General features: G+C 41.3%; 1 protein-coding gene across 1 annotated transcript in view; it reads right to left on the bottom strand.

Moving 5' to 3' along the window:
- Positions 1 to 14,521, bottom strand: part of LHFPL1 (LHFPL tetraspan subfamily member 1) — a 207,849-nt gene extending 193,328 nt beyond the window's left edge. Inside the window, exons 1-2 of the mRNA XM_012451770.2 lie at positions 14,435 to 14,521; positions 5,413 to 5,808 (exon numbers count right to left, since the gene is read on the bottom strand). Coding sequence (XP_012307193.1) covers positions 5,413 to 5,794 — 382 coding nt within the window. The 5' untranslated portion in view covers positions 5,795 to 5,808; positions 14,435 to 14,521. The remainder of the gene's footprint in view (positions 1 to 5,412; positions 5,809 to 14,434) is intronic.
- Between the last annotated feature and the right edge of the window lie 2,541 nt (positions 14,522 to 17,062).

Here is a 17,062-nt window from a genome sequence, read left to right as displayed (position 1 = left end):
ACTACACATGGGCAGATGTCCAACAGTGCTGCCATCTTGTTTTCCTTCCTCAACTCCTCCCCTCCCTAAGAATCCCCTATCACAAAACATACTAAATGTTCTCCCCAACACGATTGCCATGGTTTGAATTTACTGAGCTGACCGAGGAGAGGGCTGGAATTGGACACTTTATTCAGCTTTTGCACCAGAGGGTTTGTATTGGTGTCATATACCACGACACCAGTACAAACCCTCAGGTGCAAAATCTGAGACAGAACTTGGAACCCTCCCTCCAGCCACACCACAGCTGCCCTCTACTTTCCCCTGTTCCCAGCATTACCTATTTACCCACATCCCAGCTGCTATATAATCTTCTCCCAACTATATATTCACAAATAGGTAGATGCCTAATCTTTGTCTTCTGGCAGGGATAGCCTCCTCATTGAGTATTACCAACCTCCTTTGCACACCTCTCCACTATTTACAAGTGCAACTGTTGAGTAGGCAGCCATTTTGTTAAACTTCCTGCTCTCGTTCTCACTTTCCTTATCTTTGCATAGCTGCCAATTCTCCTTTCCAAACGTAATTATTAGGTATCTTGGATTTGTTGCCCTGAGAAGACGCCTAGTATGGGTTAATTTGTTATTATAGCAACTTTGACTCAAATATAACCCAGTGGAAAATTTACAAGCCTGACTTTCAACTATATCTCAGCTTTCCCTTTCTAGGGAGTTCCTCCACTTACCTCCCCCATTTATTTTACCCCATATTCCTCTGAGAGTTACAGGATAGCTCACAGCTGCTAAAGATGTCAAAAGTAGATCAGGGAAGGCTTCACAGAAAGGCTGCATTGGACCTGGCCTTTGAGTAATAGCTAGATATTTACAGGCAGGGATAGAAGAAAAGGGAATTACAGGAAGAAGCAACACAATAAACAAGGCTGAGCAGAGTTTCTCAAATTTTAGTGTATACTGGAATCATGATAGTGAATGATAAATAACAACTCCCAGACAGTCGTTACCTTTTCAGTGGGGACAAGGGAATGTGACCAGGTATGAAAGAGGCTTCAGCTATATTGCTAATATTCTATTTTTTACACAGAATAGTGAGTACATTTGAAATATTTCATAATATGTTTTCAAAAATATATGAGCCTGAGAGGTTGTTAATATGCACTTTAGCAGGCCCTGGTACAGTCTGTAGCACCAAGGAATCTGTAATAACGAGAACTCCAGGTAATGCTTAATCCAAGTGATTCATGGACCACTCTGAAAAACACTGTGATAGCATTTCTTTTCCAACAGAGAAAAAAAAATCAAGAGCATTAGTGTATAAAGCACAGGACTGAGAACCAGGAGCCCTGGACCATATTCTCAGCTCTGCTCCAATTTGCTACATGAGTCTTTGCTAGTGGGTTAACTTCCTTGAATACCACTTCCCAAATAGAAAACCACTTTTGTAATCCTTGCTCAGCATGGTAAGGGTAAATAAAATGATGTCTTGTGAAACTTTGAAGGACTTTCCAATAAATAAATGGTTTCCAGAGAAGATAATGAATTTTAGAAACATGGCACCCTTCCTGAAATCAAGTTCTCAGTGATATGTCTCCAATGGCAACTTTTATTCAGTGTGAAGCATGTAATATTAGGACCTTACATGGAGAAAAGCACTGATGTGTTGAATGCTGTTCTCTTAACAACAACAACAAAAATGTCCAGGGTGGTGATCCTCCCTCGGGCTGGGGAAAGGGAACACACATACACATCAAAGTAACTGGGGAGATTTGGCTAAATGTGCAGCCTTACACCTGTTGTTGTGTATATCAGAATGGGAAATGAGACTAGAGAGTTGGAAAGCTCACATTTTTTAAGCACCCAAGGTGATTCTGATATATTCCTTGGTCCAGAAAGATTCTTGGCCTCCCACGAGTAACCTGATCCAAGATCTTACATTGTTTTCCTTCCAAGAAGTTCCTTATATTTTCTACTCACCTATTTGTTCTTTGTTTAGCTCTCACTGAAGATAGAGGATCTCATAAGCATCTTACTTATGTATACACAGGGGAATGTGAATAATGGCCATGTTCTCAGGGACTGGGGGCCAGCTGGTTAGAAATCTCAGTATCCCCAGGGTTGAAATAATCTCCTGGCCAGGTGTTTCCTTCATTGGTTGGAGCAGCACATGAAGGTCCCAGTGGAAGGCTCTCTGGACCCTAGGCTTGTCCAGCTGGATCAGCTACAGGTGGAGCAAATGGGCCCCATGGGCCTCATCAGGTCACCTTGCTGAGTATGAGTCAGGCCAGCAGCTCTTTATTTCTTCCTGTCTCTCCCACTTCCCACCACTCATCTCTGTGGGCAGCAGCCAAACTGGGGAACAAGAGTCAGGCAGGGGGAGGGGGTAGTTCTTAATGGATACTCCATCTCTTCAGTGGTTTGGGGTCTGGCAGAGAGAAACCAGACCTGAAACAAATTGACTCCTCCCTCAGTGTATTTCAGTTAATGCACTAGCTGCCGAGAAGTAGCCAGGCCTGAAGCAACAAAATCAATTCCCCTCAACTGAACAAGTTTGAGCTTAATCCCCCAAACTCTTTATCTTGTGTCTTTTATCTATGGGGCCCAAAATGCCGCCCAGCCTTAGTCTCTTTCCACTGGCAAAGCCTGTCTCAGAGGGTCAGGCCGAAAATCTCCAAAGATCCTTAGGTCACGGTCATATGCCAAGGGGCTTCTAGTAAATACATCCAAGCAACCCTCACCATTCTTTAACATCTGATATAAACTTGACAGCCACTAGTTTCTAGAAAGGAGGCAAGAATGGCTCTCAATTGGCTGGTGTTATAGATGAGGAAGCTGTGGAGGTCTAGCGATCTGATCCAATATCAATCCCCTACCCAGGGATAAACCCGGTAGTAGTACACCCTGGGTCTTGAACCTTTCTAGGACTACTGCCAAATGGCATTTTCTTCTTGAGCTTTAAAGACCCGCCTCTAGATGTGAATGCTGTGACTGTGTTCCTACATGCAAGGCTCATGTGGATTTAGAATGGAAGAATCATGTGAGACTAAAATGATGTTCATGTTTTTATTTCCTTTATATGACACCTACCACTCAAAGTTCTGTCCCACCTAACCTGTGAATATCCAAATCTCCACTACCTTCCCACATCCCCTATCAACAATTTCCTTTGAGTTTCTGTATCTACTAAGTGAAATCAACTGAAATGCATCATATGGAGAACTATGAATGCGTTGTGAAAGTCTCAGTCAAGCCCAAAAGAGGAAGCAAGCTGGGGGTATGGGAGTCACTTTAATGTGTGGAATCTGATGAAAGCTGTTGCTAGGTTTTCTGATTCCTGCCAGTTAGGCCCTCCTCACTCTGCTGGAAACTTTTAGAAATGCAAGTAAGGCTAAACTGTCACTCTTTTGTCAGAAGAGAAAAGAGTTCAGGGTGCTAACAGCCCTGCATGGAAGCCTGGAAAAAGAGGAAAGGATGTGAACTATCCCAGCCCTCACATATTCAGTTTATCCCAACATATGCTAGATATTGCCTTACTCATGCATTCATTCTTTCTACAGTTACTGAACATCTGCTTTGTGCCAGGCACAGAACTGGGCTCCAGGGCTATAAATATGAATTGCAAGGATGACCCTTCTGCCCTACCAGCCAAGTGTCACTTCCTGAAATAATGTGTTCATAGCAGGGTGGAGTTAATTATAGCATGTTTAAAAATAAAAGTGAAAGGTAAGCCTAAGACCTATTTATAATACCCATGGAGCTTCCAAAGCGAGCTAAGATAATTGGCTTAGATCAGCCTTAGCAACTGGTTTAGCATTACGGTTTTCAAAGGGAAGAAACTAACCTAATTGTATATTCCAATGTGGCTAAAAAGCTGTTGGTGGCTAAAGGCTGGGAAAAATCAGAAATGAAGGAAGCTAGAATGCTAATTCAGATTTAAAACTTTTATAGTTTGTCTGAGAAAAGACGAAACCAGAAAGCATCACCTTAACTGGTACAACAAAAAGAATCTGATGCCTTTCATAATCACGCCAGGAAACCATGGTAGCCTAGCCCAGGGTTTCTCAAACTTGGAACTATTGACATTTTGGCTGGATACTTCTTTGTTGTTGCAGGGGGAGTGCTGTCCTCATCTTGTGCATTGTAGATGCTGATCAGCATCCCTCACCTTCACCCACTGAATGTCAGTAGAACCCTCCACAAGTTGTGATAATTTAAAATGTCTCCAGATATTACCAAATGTCTTCCAGGGGGAGGGGCATGCAAAAGCAGTCCCCATTGAGAACCACTGTCTTAGCTCATCACTGCCATCTCATTCCAAGGCCACCTGAATTCGATCATTGGACAGAAGAAAGAAAAATCAGATCTGGGCTATATTACCAGAGGACAAATTCAAAGGAAGTGAAGTGTAGAAAAGGTCATGTCATTTGCTCACTATAGTCACAGAGCAACTTGGTGAAGAAAACAGAAGTGAAATCCAAGTTTCCTGGCTCTAGTGACCCACACTGTCATACTAATGGAGAAAATAATGATAATGAATTGGATAATATTCTAAAACTCTGTAACAACAACAAACTTCAGCAGTAGATTCTACCGGCACTTTTTCCCAGTGCCCAGTCTAGGTTTTGCGAAATACTCAAATATTCATATATACACTTTCCTGTCTTTCTAAATTTGTTTTTTCTTCTGAGACAGTTCAAATTATACAGCTCCCATTGTCTTCCTGACGTCTGCCATTTTTGCATTTTGGTCTTTTCTAGCCAATCCACACTACCAGCATCTCAAGTTCCCTGCACTAAAGTTAGGGGGAGCCTGAATGAGGGAAAAGACAAGTAAGGTGGGTCAAGGTCACAAGAAATCTGGGTACACTGCTAATATCTGCCAGAAAGAGCTAGCCTCATGTGTGGTCCAAATAAGCAGGCATCTACAGTTTGGTACCTAGCGTTTCACTATTAGAGGTGTATTTCTTTGGTGAGAACTGTTTGTTAGTAATTTGCAACTGTGTGTATGTGTTTATCAGATCACTGTTCTCTGAGATAACTACCAGAGAGCAGAGCTCCTAGAGGTTAAGTTTATATTGGAGCAGTAATACTAGAATGTATGTTGCTCCCTGTGGAAGGCAGACATATTAATAGATAATGTTTTTAAATGGCAACCTGCAGGCAGATGAAGGTGACAAAAATAGAGGGTAAACAACAGATATCAATTCTGCCTACTAGCCAAATTTGCTATGAACAAAACTCTGATATTGATTGCACTTTATGAAGTCCTAGACTAAGTATTTTAAAGGAGACCTCATTCATAGCCTTAGAGTTGGACAAAGTGAAGGGGGTGAGAATGGATTTCCCCATAGGGCTATGCTCCCCACTCCTCCCTGCCCCAAAGCTACCCAACTTACCCAATTCCAGAAGCACAGTCTTACCTCCAACGAACTGCGCTGCTCCCATGCAACGTCCCATCATTCTGGAGATGAGCTCCTCCATGCAGCAACCCAGGACAGCAGCCAGTGCCACCAGGAGCAGCAGAGCACAGCCGGCACCTGTCACCACCGTGCACATCTGCCAGGCCAGGCTTGGGATGGCATTGAAGCTGGCATAACGCCCACATTCTTCCACCATGATCAGACTGTGTCCCTCTCCCCGCACAGGGTAGTTGCACCTCCGGAATGTGCTGAATGACACTGGCTTCCCCAGCTGGGATCCAAAGAGCCAGTAAGGTAGGAAGTAACTGGTAGAACTGGCCACAGCAGTAACAAGGGACAGGAAGGCCCAGAGGGTTCCCACCATGGTCAGGCTGCTCCTCATGGTCTCTGGTTTCTCTGCAGGGATGTGGAGATGAGTTACATCACAGCACCAAATGCAATAAGTTACCATGTAGGCTCCACTGGCCTATTTTTCCTCTGGTTGGCCAGTCCTGGGGCTCAGTTATGTGCCACTTGGTCCTTGCTTCAGGGTAAGATTATTTTCTCGAGGACCATTTGGATCCCTGCAGGATTTTGCTTTTCAGTACTTTTCCCACCTTCCCTTCCTTCTGCCTGATTTAGAGTTCTATGGTCTTCAGTCTGCAGTGGAGGAACCAGATAACTGAATTAGGGTCTGCTTTGCCAACTCAAATACAGTGATCGGACAGCTTTTAACTCTTGATATACATCGTGGAACAAGTGGCAGAAAAGGAGTCTAAATAAAAACAAGGCTGCTGTCCCGGCTTCCAGCTGAATGGACTTGCTGGCCTGGTAGCTTGGAAAGAGACAATATCTGAAGAGGATCAGGAACAAAGTTGTTTTCAGTGAGTGAAGGAGAAGGAAGACAACTTAACAGGACCTGCCCCTACTATAAGTGGTAAGAAGGAAAGAGAGCTTGCCATGGATCTACAGGATGGTGCCATTTGACTTTGGTAAAATGTCCACCAGTGTGTTGGTATAGGCTTTTCAACTGGGATACATCAGCCAGGTTGAAATGGATAGAATAAAATAAGGAGTGTCTAGTCCCATACCCTATACCTGTCATTGAAAGAGCACTGATCAGTCACTTTTCCCCACAATCGAAATGGGAGGCAACTTTCCAACCAGTAGAGGTTAACTCTGGACTGGCTATTAAGAAAAGCTTCCTTGTCCTTTGCTGGTTAGAATTCAAAAAGCTTCTCAAAGTTCTGAAATAGATCAGGATCAGGCACTCCCTACCTTGCAGCAGGAACATATAGCTATAAGGACCTTTCAAGGTCCCTTTTGAAGCAAGTAATCTTGTAATCAAGATGCTGAGAGTCTTTCCAGATCCAGTTTCTCAGGTCAGCTCACAAATGGTTTTCACAGACCCCTCTGTCAAAAATCAACCACTTCCCTCCTGACTCCATTAATCTGCCATTGCTTTCTGGCCTGTTTCTCTATTGGAGCAGCTAGAGACCACACTGCATCTTGATGACAGCACTGTGAATGTCTCCAGCAAGCAGATGGTGGACTATGTTTCAGAAATTTCTCCGTGATTCATCACCATTGCTTAAAGTTATACATGGTGGTGTAAAGGACGGGGAAGGAGGCTGGGGGACCCAAAGCAGGGGAAGTGCAGAAACTGGCTGTATGGGGTCATCACCACATTGCCAACTTTAGACACTGACAGGAACAAGCAGCAGAGGTACCAAGTGTCTCAGGGTCTCAGCCACCAGCCCTTTCACAACCATCGTCAAACAGTGCCTAACATAAGAGCAGGCAGTCAAATTCAAGCTTGTTTAATGAAACCCATTTCATAGAATTATTCAATTTCCAGATGGGTAGAGAGCTTAATGAATCATTTAATCCAACCTTCTGGTTTTACATACGGGAGAATTTGGCCCAGTAAAGGAAGAAGTGATTTTCTTCAAGTCACAAAGTAAGTTAGCAAGCAGCAACATCAGAACCAGAAACCTGATCTGCAGATGCCTAGGCCAGTACTTTTCTACCACACAATGCTAAACTACGCCCTCTCCATCACTTTACAGATGCGGAATATGGAGAGGAAGTGATTTACTCAAGGGTGAAGGGCTAGTGAGGTACACTGGCCAGATCACAGCCCAGTTATTTGATTCTTAATATAATGCTCATTTTTTACTCCACCACAATTCCCCTCTTGATACATATGTATTTTATGCTATGTGTTTTGTGCAGCAAGAGAGCAGAGATTGTAAATTGCAGGTGCTTACTCTGGAATGTTAGGGCTTGGGAAGAAAGTGCCCTGAGCTGGGCCCCTGGGAATTAGGCTTTGTGGCTGAGTATGGGGGGAATGAGAGAAAGATGTGATGAGGGATTGAAAGGCAACAGGGGGAGAATTGGAACTAGTTTTGAGTAATTGCTGTTAGACAGCAGGTATGGTTGGCTGCAATGAGGTAATGCCTCTGCTTGTTATATTAGAGTTTGCAAGATTACAAAAAGTGCAAGCAGCCCTCCGTTACAGACTCATTTCCTGATGAAGAAGCCCAGTCCAGAGGAGGAGAGGAAACAAGCTGACAAACAGTTATTAGCTATGTCATCACAATCCCTTCCAAATCCGTTATTTTATGTGCTTTGCCCAATGATCTTCTTAGGTTAGTAAGAAAGGTATTATCCTAAATTTAAAAATGAGCAAATTGGGTTTCAGAAAGACACGTGATTTACCCAAGGATACACAGTGATTCAATGGCAAAGCCATAATTTCTCACTTCCCTTTTACCTGCAGCCTCCCCCTACAGTATTACCCAAAAGTATTACAATTAAAAGCCTCCACGATTTCCCACAGAGAACTTCAAAAAATGTTGAAGAATCAGGAAAGAATTCCAGGGAAGATAGAAGGAAACCCAATTTCTCCAGACAGAGTGCATAAACCATCAGAACAAGAACATGATTTGTTTCAATCTCAGCACTTGAAGTCAAAACTAACTGAATGTCCCTCATGGACGTCATCACTTGGAGATCAAAAGTCCCAGTATGAAGCAAAAAGAACAAATCCAGAGGCATCACACTACCTGATTCCAAACTATACTATAAGGCCATAGTCACCAAAACAGCATGGTACTGATATAAAAATAGGCATATAAACCAATGGAACAGAATAGAGAACCCAGAAATAAACCCGAATACTTACAACAAACTGATCTTTAACAAAGCAAACAAAAACATAAAGTGGGGAAAGGACACCCTTTTCAACAAATGGTGCTGGGATAATTGGTGAGCCACATGTAGGAGAATGAAACTGGATCCTCATCTCTCACCTTATACAAAAATCAACTCAAGATGGATGAAGGACTTAAACCCAAGACCTGAAGCTATAAAAAATTCTAGAAGATAACATTGAAAAACCCCTTCTAGACATTGGCTTAGGCAAGGATTTCATGACAAAGAACCCAAAAGCAAATGCCAATAAAAACAAAGATAAATAGCTGGGACCTAATTAAACTAAAGAGCTTTTGCACGGCAAAAGGAACAGTCAGCACAGTAAGCAGACAACTCACAGGGTGAGAGGAAATCTTCACAATCTATGCATCTGACAAAGGACTAATATCCAGAATCTACAACGAACTAAAACAAATCATTAAGGAAAAAGCAAACAATCCCATCAAAAACTGGGCTAAGGACATGAATAGACAATTCTCAAAAGAAGATATACAAATGGCCATCAAGCATATGAAAAAATGCTCAACATCACTAATGATCAGGGAAATGCAACTCATAACCACAATGCGATATCACCAAACTCCTGCAGGAATGGCCATAATCAAAAAATGAAAAAAACAGTAAATGTTGGCGTGGATGCAGTCAACAGGGAACACTTCTACACTTATAGTGGGAATGTACACTAACACAGCCACTATAGAAAACAGTGTGGAGATTCCTTAAAGAACTAAAAGTAGAATCACCATTTGATTCAGCAATCCCATTACTTAGTATCTACCTAGAAGAAAATAAGTCATTATTCAAAAAATATACTTGCACACAAATGTTTATAATGGCACAATTCACAATTGCAAAATTGTGGAACCCCAAATGTCCATCATTCAATGAATGAAGAAATTTTGACACATATATACACACATATATGTAATACATATACATATATATACATAATACATATGTATATATTCTGTCATATATGCACATATGTAATACATATGTATATACATAATACATATGTATTACATATATGTGTGTATATATATGATAGAATACTATGCATCCATAAAAAGGAATAACAGCATTTGCAGTGACCTGGATGAGACTGGAGACTATTACTCTAAGTAATGCAACTCAGGAATGGAAAATCAGACATCATATTTCTCCTTGATATGTGGGAGCTAAGCTATGAGGATGCAAAGGCATAAGCATGATATGATGGCCTTTGGGGGCTTGGGGGAAGAGTGGGAAGGGGGCAAGGGATAAAATACTACAAACATGATGCAGTGTATACTGCTTGGGTGATGGATGCACCAAAATCTCACAAATCACCACTAAAGAACTTACTCAGATAACCAAATAACACCTGTACCTGAATAACTTATGGAAAAAATAAAATTTAAAAAAAAGTCCCAGTATGACAACCAGTAGGAGGGGCAGAGAACTTAAGGCAGAGGAACACACTATGTCAGTGTGCAGTACCAAGACTACAGTAGAAATGAGAGGAGGGGTTGTAATAATATGTTTGTCCTCACCTGTGACAAATGAAGCTGATAAATTAAACTACAATACTATCAACTACTGTCACCATGATTTCAGTTTAAAAGTAACATTTGGAAGCCAAGACATAGGAAGGCAAATTCTCAAAATTCAATTTAAATTAAATGTGTTTAGCTTTAGAAAAACTCATTGTTCTTCAGAATTTAGATGAAGTACTTTCAACCTTAGGAAAAATTCATAGTCCTTATTTCATTTAGAACTAGGGTAACCAACCATGCCTGTTTTCCTGGGACTCAGGGGTTTTCTGGGATGTGGAATTTTCAGTGATAAAACCAGGAAAGTCCCAAACAACCTTGGATGAAGTGGTCAACCTATTTTCAAATATATTTAGGACCAGAGATGTCGTGAGGTAGCACAACCCATGGACAGCGGGTTAAGAATCACTGCCACAGATAATTTTCTAATATTCTCTTTTCAGGACTCAAACAATATAAAGTTAAAAGTGATCATGGAATTAAACCTTGGCGATATGAAGCTTATACACTTTAAATGCAAACCTTTCTAAATCATAAACCTGACTTGAATGCAGTCAAGGAACAGATCTCAGAGATCCAATTGCTTAATAGTTCTGAACACAATATGAGTCTCAGCCCAACTTCTCTTGTGGCTGGACAGAGAAGCTACAGGGCACATGAAGTCTGTTCACACACACCGCTTTACGTTCACATGTGCTGGACAGCGAAGTGTATTCTAGAAAATGCTTTTAATTATGCCACCTGCAATGGAGTAGTCTCCTTCATGATAACCCTCCAATGCAATCCAAGTTCATTCCCAGAAACTGGCTAAGTCACTTTAAATAAGTAGAAGTCACAAACAATGCTATATTTTGTATTTTATTCTATCTTAATTCCTGTTGTATACTTCATGTATGTAACAGCTTTGTTTCCCTGACCTGAAATATCCAGCCAAACAGTCACACTGGATTTCAGTAACCAAGAACTCACCTTGATGCTCCTGCTGAGTGGTCCAGTTACCAGGCATTGATAGGATCGGAGATGAACCTCTCTCTTTTGGTGTCACATTATCCCTCATTCCTCAGCTTTGTTTTTATCTGCTAGATGGGCCGCAAGCCTGTTTCTAAGACTGGTTGTGTAAGATGCAGTGAATGTGGCCAGAAAGTTGTAATAAATAGGATAAAAGCATGAGTTCTGTTCTGAATTTGCTATCCTTACTAAAGCCTTATGTCTGCTCATCTTTAGAGATATGCTAGCCATTCTAGCACAGCCTTGTGGGTAGAAGTCAAGAAACCCACCTAAACCATGCATGGCAAATGGTTATCTCACTACTTTCAAAGAACTCCAGGAAAGGGGAATCTATAATATATCTTAGTAGATTAACAACTCTCACTGTCGATAAATCATTTGTTATATGCCTTTATAAACTTTTCTTGTTGCAACCTAAGGCCAGATCCTTTTCTTGGGTCCTCAGAGGGAATGGAGAACAGCTAGACACCATCTTCCAGATGAGAGCCCTTCATCAACTCAGATTACTGGCAGGAGACCTTTAGACTTTTTCCCCATAATGAGCATTCTCCCTCTCCCTGTGGTATCCAACTGCCAAGTCTTTAATCATTTGTTCTCAATTTTTTTCACTCCCTTGTATACCTATTCATGTATGGGCACTTACAATGAAAGTGAAATGTTGCTTTTGTATTTCTCTTGGTAGAGAGAAACAAACCTACTCCTTCCTCTGTCAACTCCACCGTAGTACCCACAAAAAAAGATACAAATCCTTTTATTCCCAGTTGAGCTTGTTGTTAAACTTCTGAGTTAGAGAAAGCACTGCCTTTCCAAGGGTAAGAGGGTCCAGGCAAAACAGAAAGCAAATTAAAGGCTAGAAAGCGAAGTGGTAAGAAAGGGAGTCAGTGACTTAACAGCTGCTGAGGAAACATGTGTGCAAGACTGCTGGTTTAGGACTGGTCTGTGAAGAGCAGCTTTCTTGGCACTGGCGTTGGCAAAGGAATGTGAACAGGCCTTTTTCCTCACGCCCCCAGACAGTGTGCATTGTCTTCCTGCCAATCCTGTTACAAATACATCTTACCCAGTGTTGAGACTTCCCTAGGAAATGAACGAGATATGTAGGCATATGTTTCCAGTGGGTAAATAGAGTCCTGCTCCAGAGAAATGTGTTGGACCGATGTGACTCCTTGTATCAAGTTGGGTATATAAGCAGCCTGACCATGCTAGATCTTTCTGCTTCAGATAAAGCTTCAAAAAAATACTGCTACTCCTCCAACATTTCTCTCCTCATTTTCTGCTGCCTGTCTCCCTGAGGGGTTTCTTCTCCTCTGGCTATCTCCATGATGAGAGGTACTCTAGGTTCTCCTGTGCCTGAAATCATCTCATGATGTACTCTCTCAAAGTGCTTTATTTTCCATGTGCATCTTGGTGACTAAGAAGATGTCTCTTTAGATTTAAGTCTTTTATTTCAAATTCCTCAGATTTCATGTTTGCTGGACCTCCTTCTGGGCCTTCATCCTTCCCTCCTCTTTTAGTCTGGGGTAGAAAGACTAGTAAAACTGCATTGGGTGAGCTTATGTGTTTATTTCCATCTCTCCATCCTTAGTGGGAATACTCACAAGCATGTAAGGCACTAAAAGGCAGGAAGCCAGAGACGATGTGGAGAGAAAGGACTAACTGAGCAATTGATAACTTAGAAATGATTAACTCTAAATAAATATATTTGAAAATATAGATAAATAAATTTTAAATATATAAATAAATTTTAAAAGTGGGGTGCCAACGAGAGACCTTCATCTCAGTTCTTACTCTGGCTAGACAGGTGCCATCATCTTCAGTGATCCGCTGGTTGTCTAGGAGTTTTCTCTCACACTCTCAGCTGGTTAGAAACTACCCCTATGAAGATCACTGACAAGATGCTGTTAAACCCTATTGACAATGGACTAACTGCTAAAGCATCGCCCTACACCCTTAGGTATAACCCCAGCCCTGCTATCATTGCCCATTAGTCTCTACCTCATCGTGTAAGCTGGGAATAAAATGTCACCACAGCTGACCTCCATTGAGTGAATCTGGCCTATCTGGGAAGAAGATGGGCTGATTGCTTTTCCAATCACTTCAGAGAAGTTGAGAGGCAGCATAGTATATCAAGAAGGTTTCTCAACAGAATCACTTTCAATGCTTGTTCAAAATGCAGACTATGTCACCTCCTCCTAGATTCGCTGAATGCAAATTTATGGAAATTCATATTTTTAAAAATCCTCAATTAATTCTAATTGGAATTAATGATTGAGGAATACTGTTTTAGTGGGAGAGTCATGATTTTGGCATCAGATCAGAGACAGAGTCCTGAGGTCTACCCCTTACAGGCTATATGCACATAAAAAAGATCACTTAAAACCTCTGAGTTTCAGTTTCATTTATAAAATGGAAATGATGAAGCATAAAATTCAAGTGAAACAACATCTGCACTATACCTAACACCAGAGAAGGTATCTATTCTCTCCCTTTCTACCAGAAAATGCCCTATTCTCTCATAAGCAATGGAAAAGACTTGAAACTACCTAAGAATTAGAACATCTCTCCTCTCCCCTTTCTCTCCCCACAACCGCTCCATTGGTGATTTTTCCTCACCCCTAGGCTTCATTCTATTTTCAGGTCCCCACCACAAAATGAAACCATTTGGCTGAGTGTTCTTTGCAAGAATGGATTTATAGTTTAAGTATTTCAGGTTCTTCTGGAACTCATCATGCTTTGGCACACAGTAGGAACTCATAAATATTTACCAAATGGATGCATTCTTTTATTTCCAGCCTGACAGGTTTCAATGTTTGCATTTCAGTTTAAATTCATTACCCCATTTCAGTCGCATAACCCCTTAGATTTAGGCAAGTCTAGGAGATCAACCTGCCACATCAGCAAACTGGATCCATTTTTACTTGTATAGACAGGTCAGAACAAAATCCCTCTCTCCAATCTCAGAAACAGGCACTTCCTGTCCTCAGGTTACCAACTCCCCTGGGGAAACCAACTAGCACTTAACCCTTAGGTCCTCAAATCTTGTCAATATGAAATAGGAATCCAGCCCTGATTCATCTTAACGTCTGTGCAAACGGACTATGAAGAAATAAAAAGCACCAGGCTGCCCTTGGGTAGAAAACGGCTTCTCTGAGCTTTGAGATGAAAGGACAGGAAGCCTGAGAAAGGAAGGAGAGAAGCCGGGTGGGGGGTGGGGGCGCTGAGCAAGGGGAGAGCAAAGCAGTTTCTTACCCAGCTGTTTGAATTACATTTGACCCAAGTTGCATATTTACCTTCTGACCACGAAGGCTGACTGACTCTCTCTTCAGGCTCAGATCTGAGAAACAACTTCTCCTCACAGCTTGTTAGACAGGGATGGGAATCCTAGCTGCCCTTTGCAGAGATGCCTGAAAACCTTGCTTTACCTTTGGGAGAGAGGGGCGGAGTCCAACCTAATGGGAATTAACTCCAAACACGCTGGAGGCTTCAAACCCAGCCTCAGATATACAGGCACTTAAAATAGAAAGTAGTTTAGCGGGCAGAGTCCCCCCACCTCCAACCTCACAGCAGACAACTCAGCTCTGTGTGTATCTGTGTGTGTGCGCACACACACACAAGCAGACATGCCCACTCTTGAACTGCATATCTAACTTCCTCACTTGCTGCCCAAAAGCCTGCTGAGGAACACACATTCTCTTAATTTTCCTCCAATGCCCTAAATAATCTCCACCATGGTAGGTAGCAGACCCATGTAGTTGGAAGCGCCTGAGATAACACATGCCTCATTAGGGTAAGGCACAACAACCTCTTCTCCCCAAACTGATTTCCACTGCCTAATGGGGAAGATGCTCCAGCAGAGCAATCTTTGGCTCCAAGATGTAATGACCTTACATTTAATAATTTGTTGAAATCATACATTGAAAGAATAACTAATATGTTTTTAGAGTAATAGTACAATCAAAAGTCCGTGTCTAATTTATCCCAATGCACTAATAACTGCTCCTCTGCTTGGGAAAAGAGCTGAGTGGTCTGGAGATGAATGGAGCTTTGCCTGATGTTTTACTCCAACCTGATGTCATATTTCCCACCTGTGAATGTCCCTGGCACTTCCTATTTGGGGAAACTTCTTATATTCTACCTTGTATTATTATTAGTGTTATTATTATTATTTGCATACCTGTCTCTTTTCCCCTCCTAGATGTCCTGTGCACAGGGAACTTTGCTGAACAAATCCAAATGAGTTAGAAGGAAGAATGGTTAACTTAACAGAGCACACTGGACTGATCCAAAGTATCTATGCTTCTCTGATGGCCCAGTTCCCTCACCAGAATGTGACAAAGATGATTAGGCCTATTTTCTATCATTTTGGGGCAACAATTCAAGATATGACTGTAAATTAACATATTAATTGTACCATGATTCTTTAATGTACTTACAACTTTAATGAACTTCATTAAAAATAGGTTAACATTATCATTTGTACTCTGAAAATACGTACATGTATTATGTACCAATAAAAACAGATTTAGTGGCCAGGCACGGTAGCTCATTCTTATAATCCCAGCACTTTGGGAGGCCAAGGCGGGCGGATCACTTGAGGTCAGGAATTTGAGACCAGCCTGGCCAACATGGTGAAACCCCATGATTTTCTATCATTTTGGGGCAATAATTCAAGATATGACTGTAAATTAACATATTAATTGTCCCGTGATTCTTTAATGAACTTACAAAGTTTCTCCTGCCATCTGTGTATATGACCTGCATCCTGCCTTTTGTCTGTGATATGATCTTACATTCATGCATGCATTTGTCTATCTAGCAACTTTCCATCAGTAACTTTTACTATTTTTTTCTATAACATAGTGATAAATCACATTTCCATCTTTAATCATGGCTTACTGAGGCCATCATGTTTCTGGGGGAAGCAAAGATGACCCCCTAGATGGAATGTCAGACTTTTGGTAGTGTAAGCCCCCCAACTAAGTTTTATAATCTCCCAGGTGCCATTCCGTTAAGAACCATTGCTTCAGATATAGGATTATATAAAAAGAAATGAGGCCCTGCTTCATTAAAAATAGGTTAACATTAACTGACACGTCATAACTGTGTGAGATATAGCTGAAAATATTGACATATAAAAAATAGATGATCTCCACTCTATGCACGGCAGCAAATATTGCTCTTTGCTTAGTGACTACACATGTCATTTAGGGAACCTATCATTATTTGAAACTCTAAGAAAAGTACCATTTTACTTTCCTCTTTTTATCCTCTTTTCCCTGTGCCTCCAGTTCCCTTAAGTGGAATAATATAGACACTTGGGTGTATACTAAATAATAATCTAATGTATTGGGCAAAGTTTTATTTTCTATTCTTAAATTAACAGTTGAAAGCTCTCTCAGAAAAAAAAGTGCTTGCATCTGTGGCTCTTGATATGTTTTCAATTAAAAATGCTCTTCAGCCATGCTTTTATAAGATCATGTAGAAAGGCTTAAGAAAGGAACACTTCTTGTAATGTATTTAGGGGACAGGATGGTGCTAAAATGGATATTGGAAAGGGAACTAGGGAATACCTAAATCCTGCCTTTGATCAGTCTGGAATAAGAGATTCTGCAAGGGTAAGATGTGGGTGACAGGTGACTATGATATATACCCCCGTCCCCATCCCTCATTTGTCAAACACTGTTGCATACAATAGCATTTCCCAAACGAGATCAACAGTCCCACAGCATTCTGCAGTCTAGACAAGGGGTCAGCAAGCCAGAGACTGTGCATGCCAAATCCAGTAGGCTGTCTGTTTTTGTAAAGTTTTATTGGCACACTCCCACAGTTTATTCACTTATGTATCATCTACAACTGTGGAGTTGAGTAGTTGTGACAGAGATCTTATGGTCCACAAAACCTAAAAATATTTACTAAGT

This window comes from Aotus nancymaae, unplaced genomic scaffold (genome assembly GCF_030222135.1).
Source record: "Aotus nancymaae isolate 86718 unplaced genomic scaffold, 86718_ANA_hifiasm-v0.15.2.pri h1tg000004l, whole genome shotgun sequence".
Lineage (NCBI taxonomy): Eukaryota > Metazoa > Chordata > Mammalia > Primates > Aotidae > Aotus > Aotus nancymaae.
Note: the sequence above shows the minus strand (reverse complement) of the source record. Positions and strands in the feature narration are given on the sequence as shown.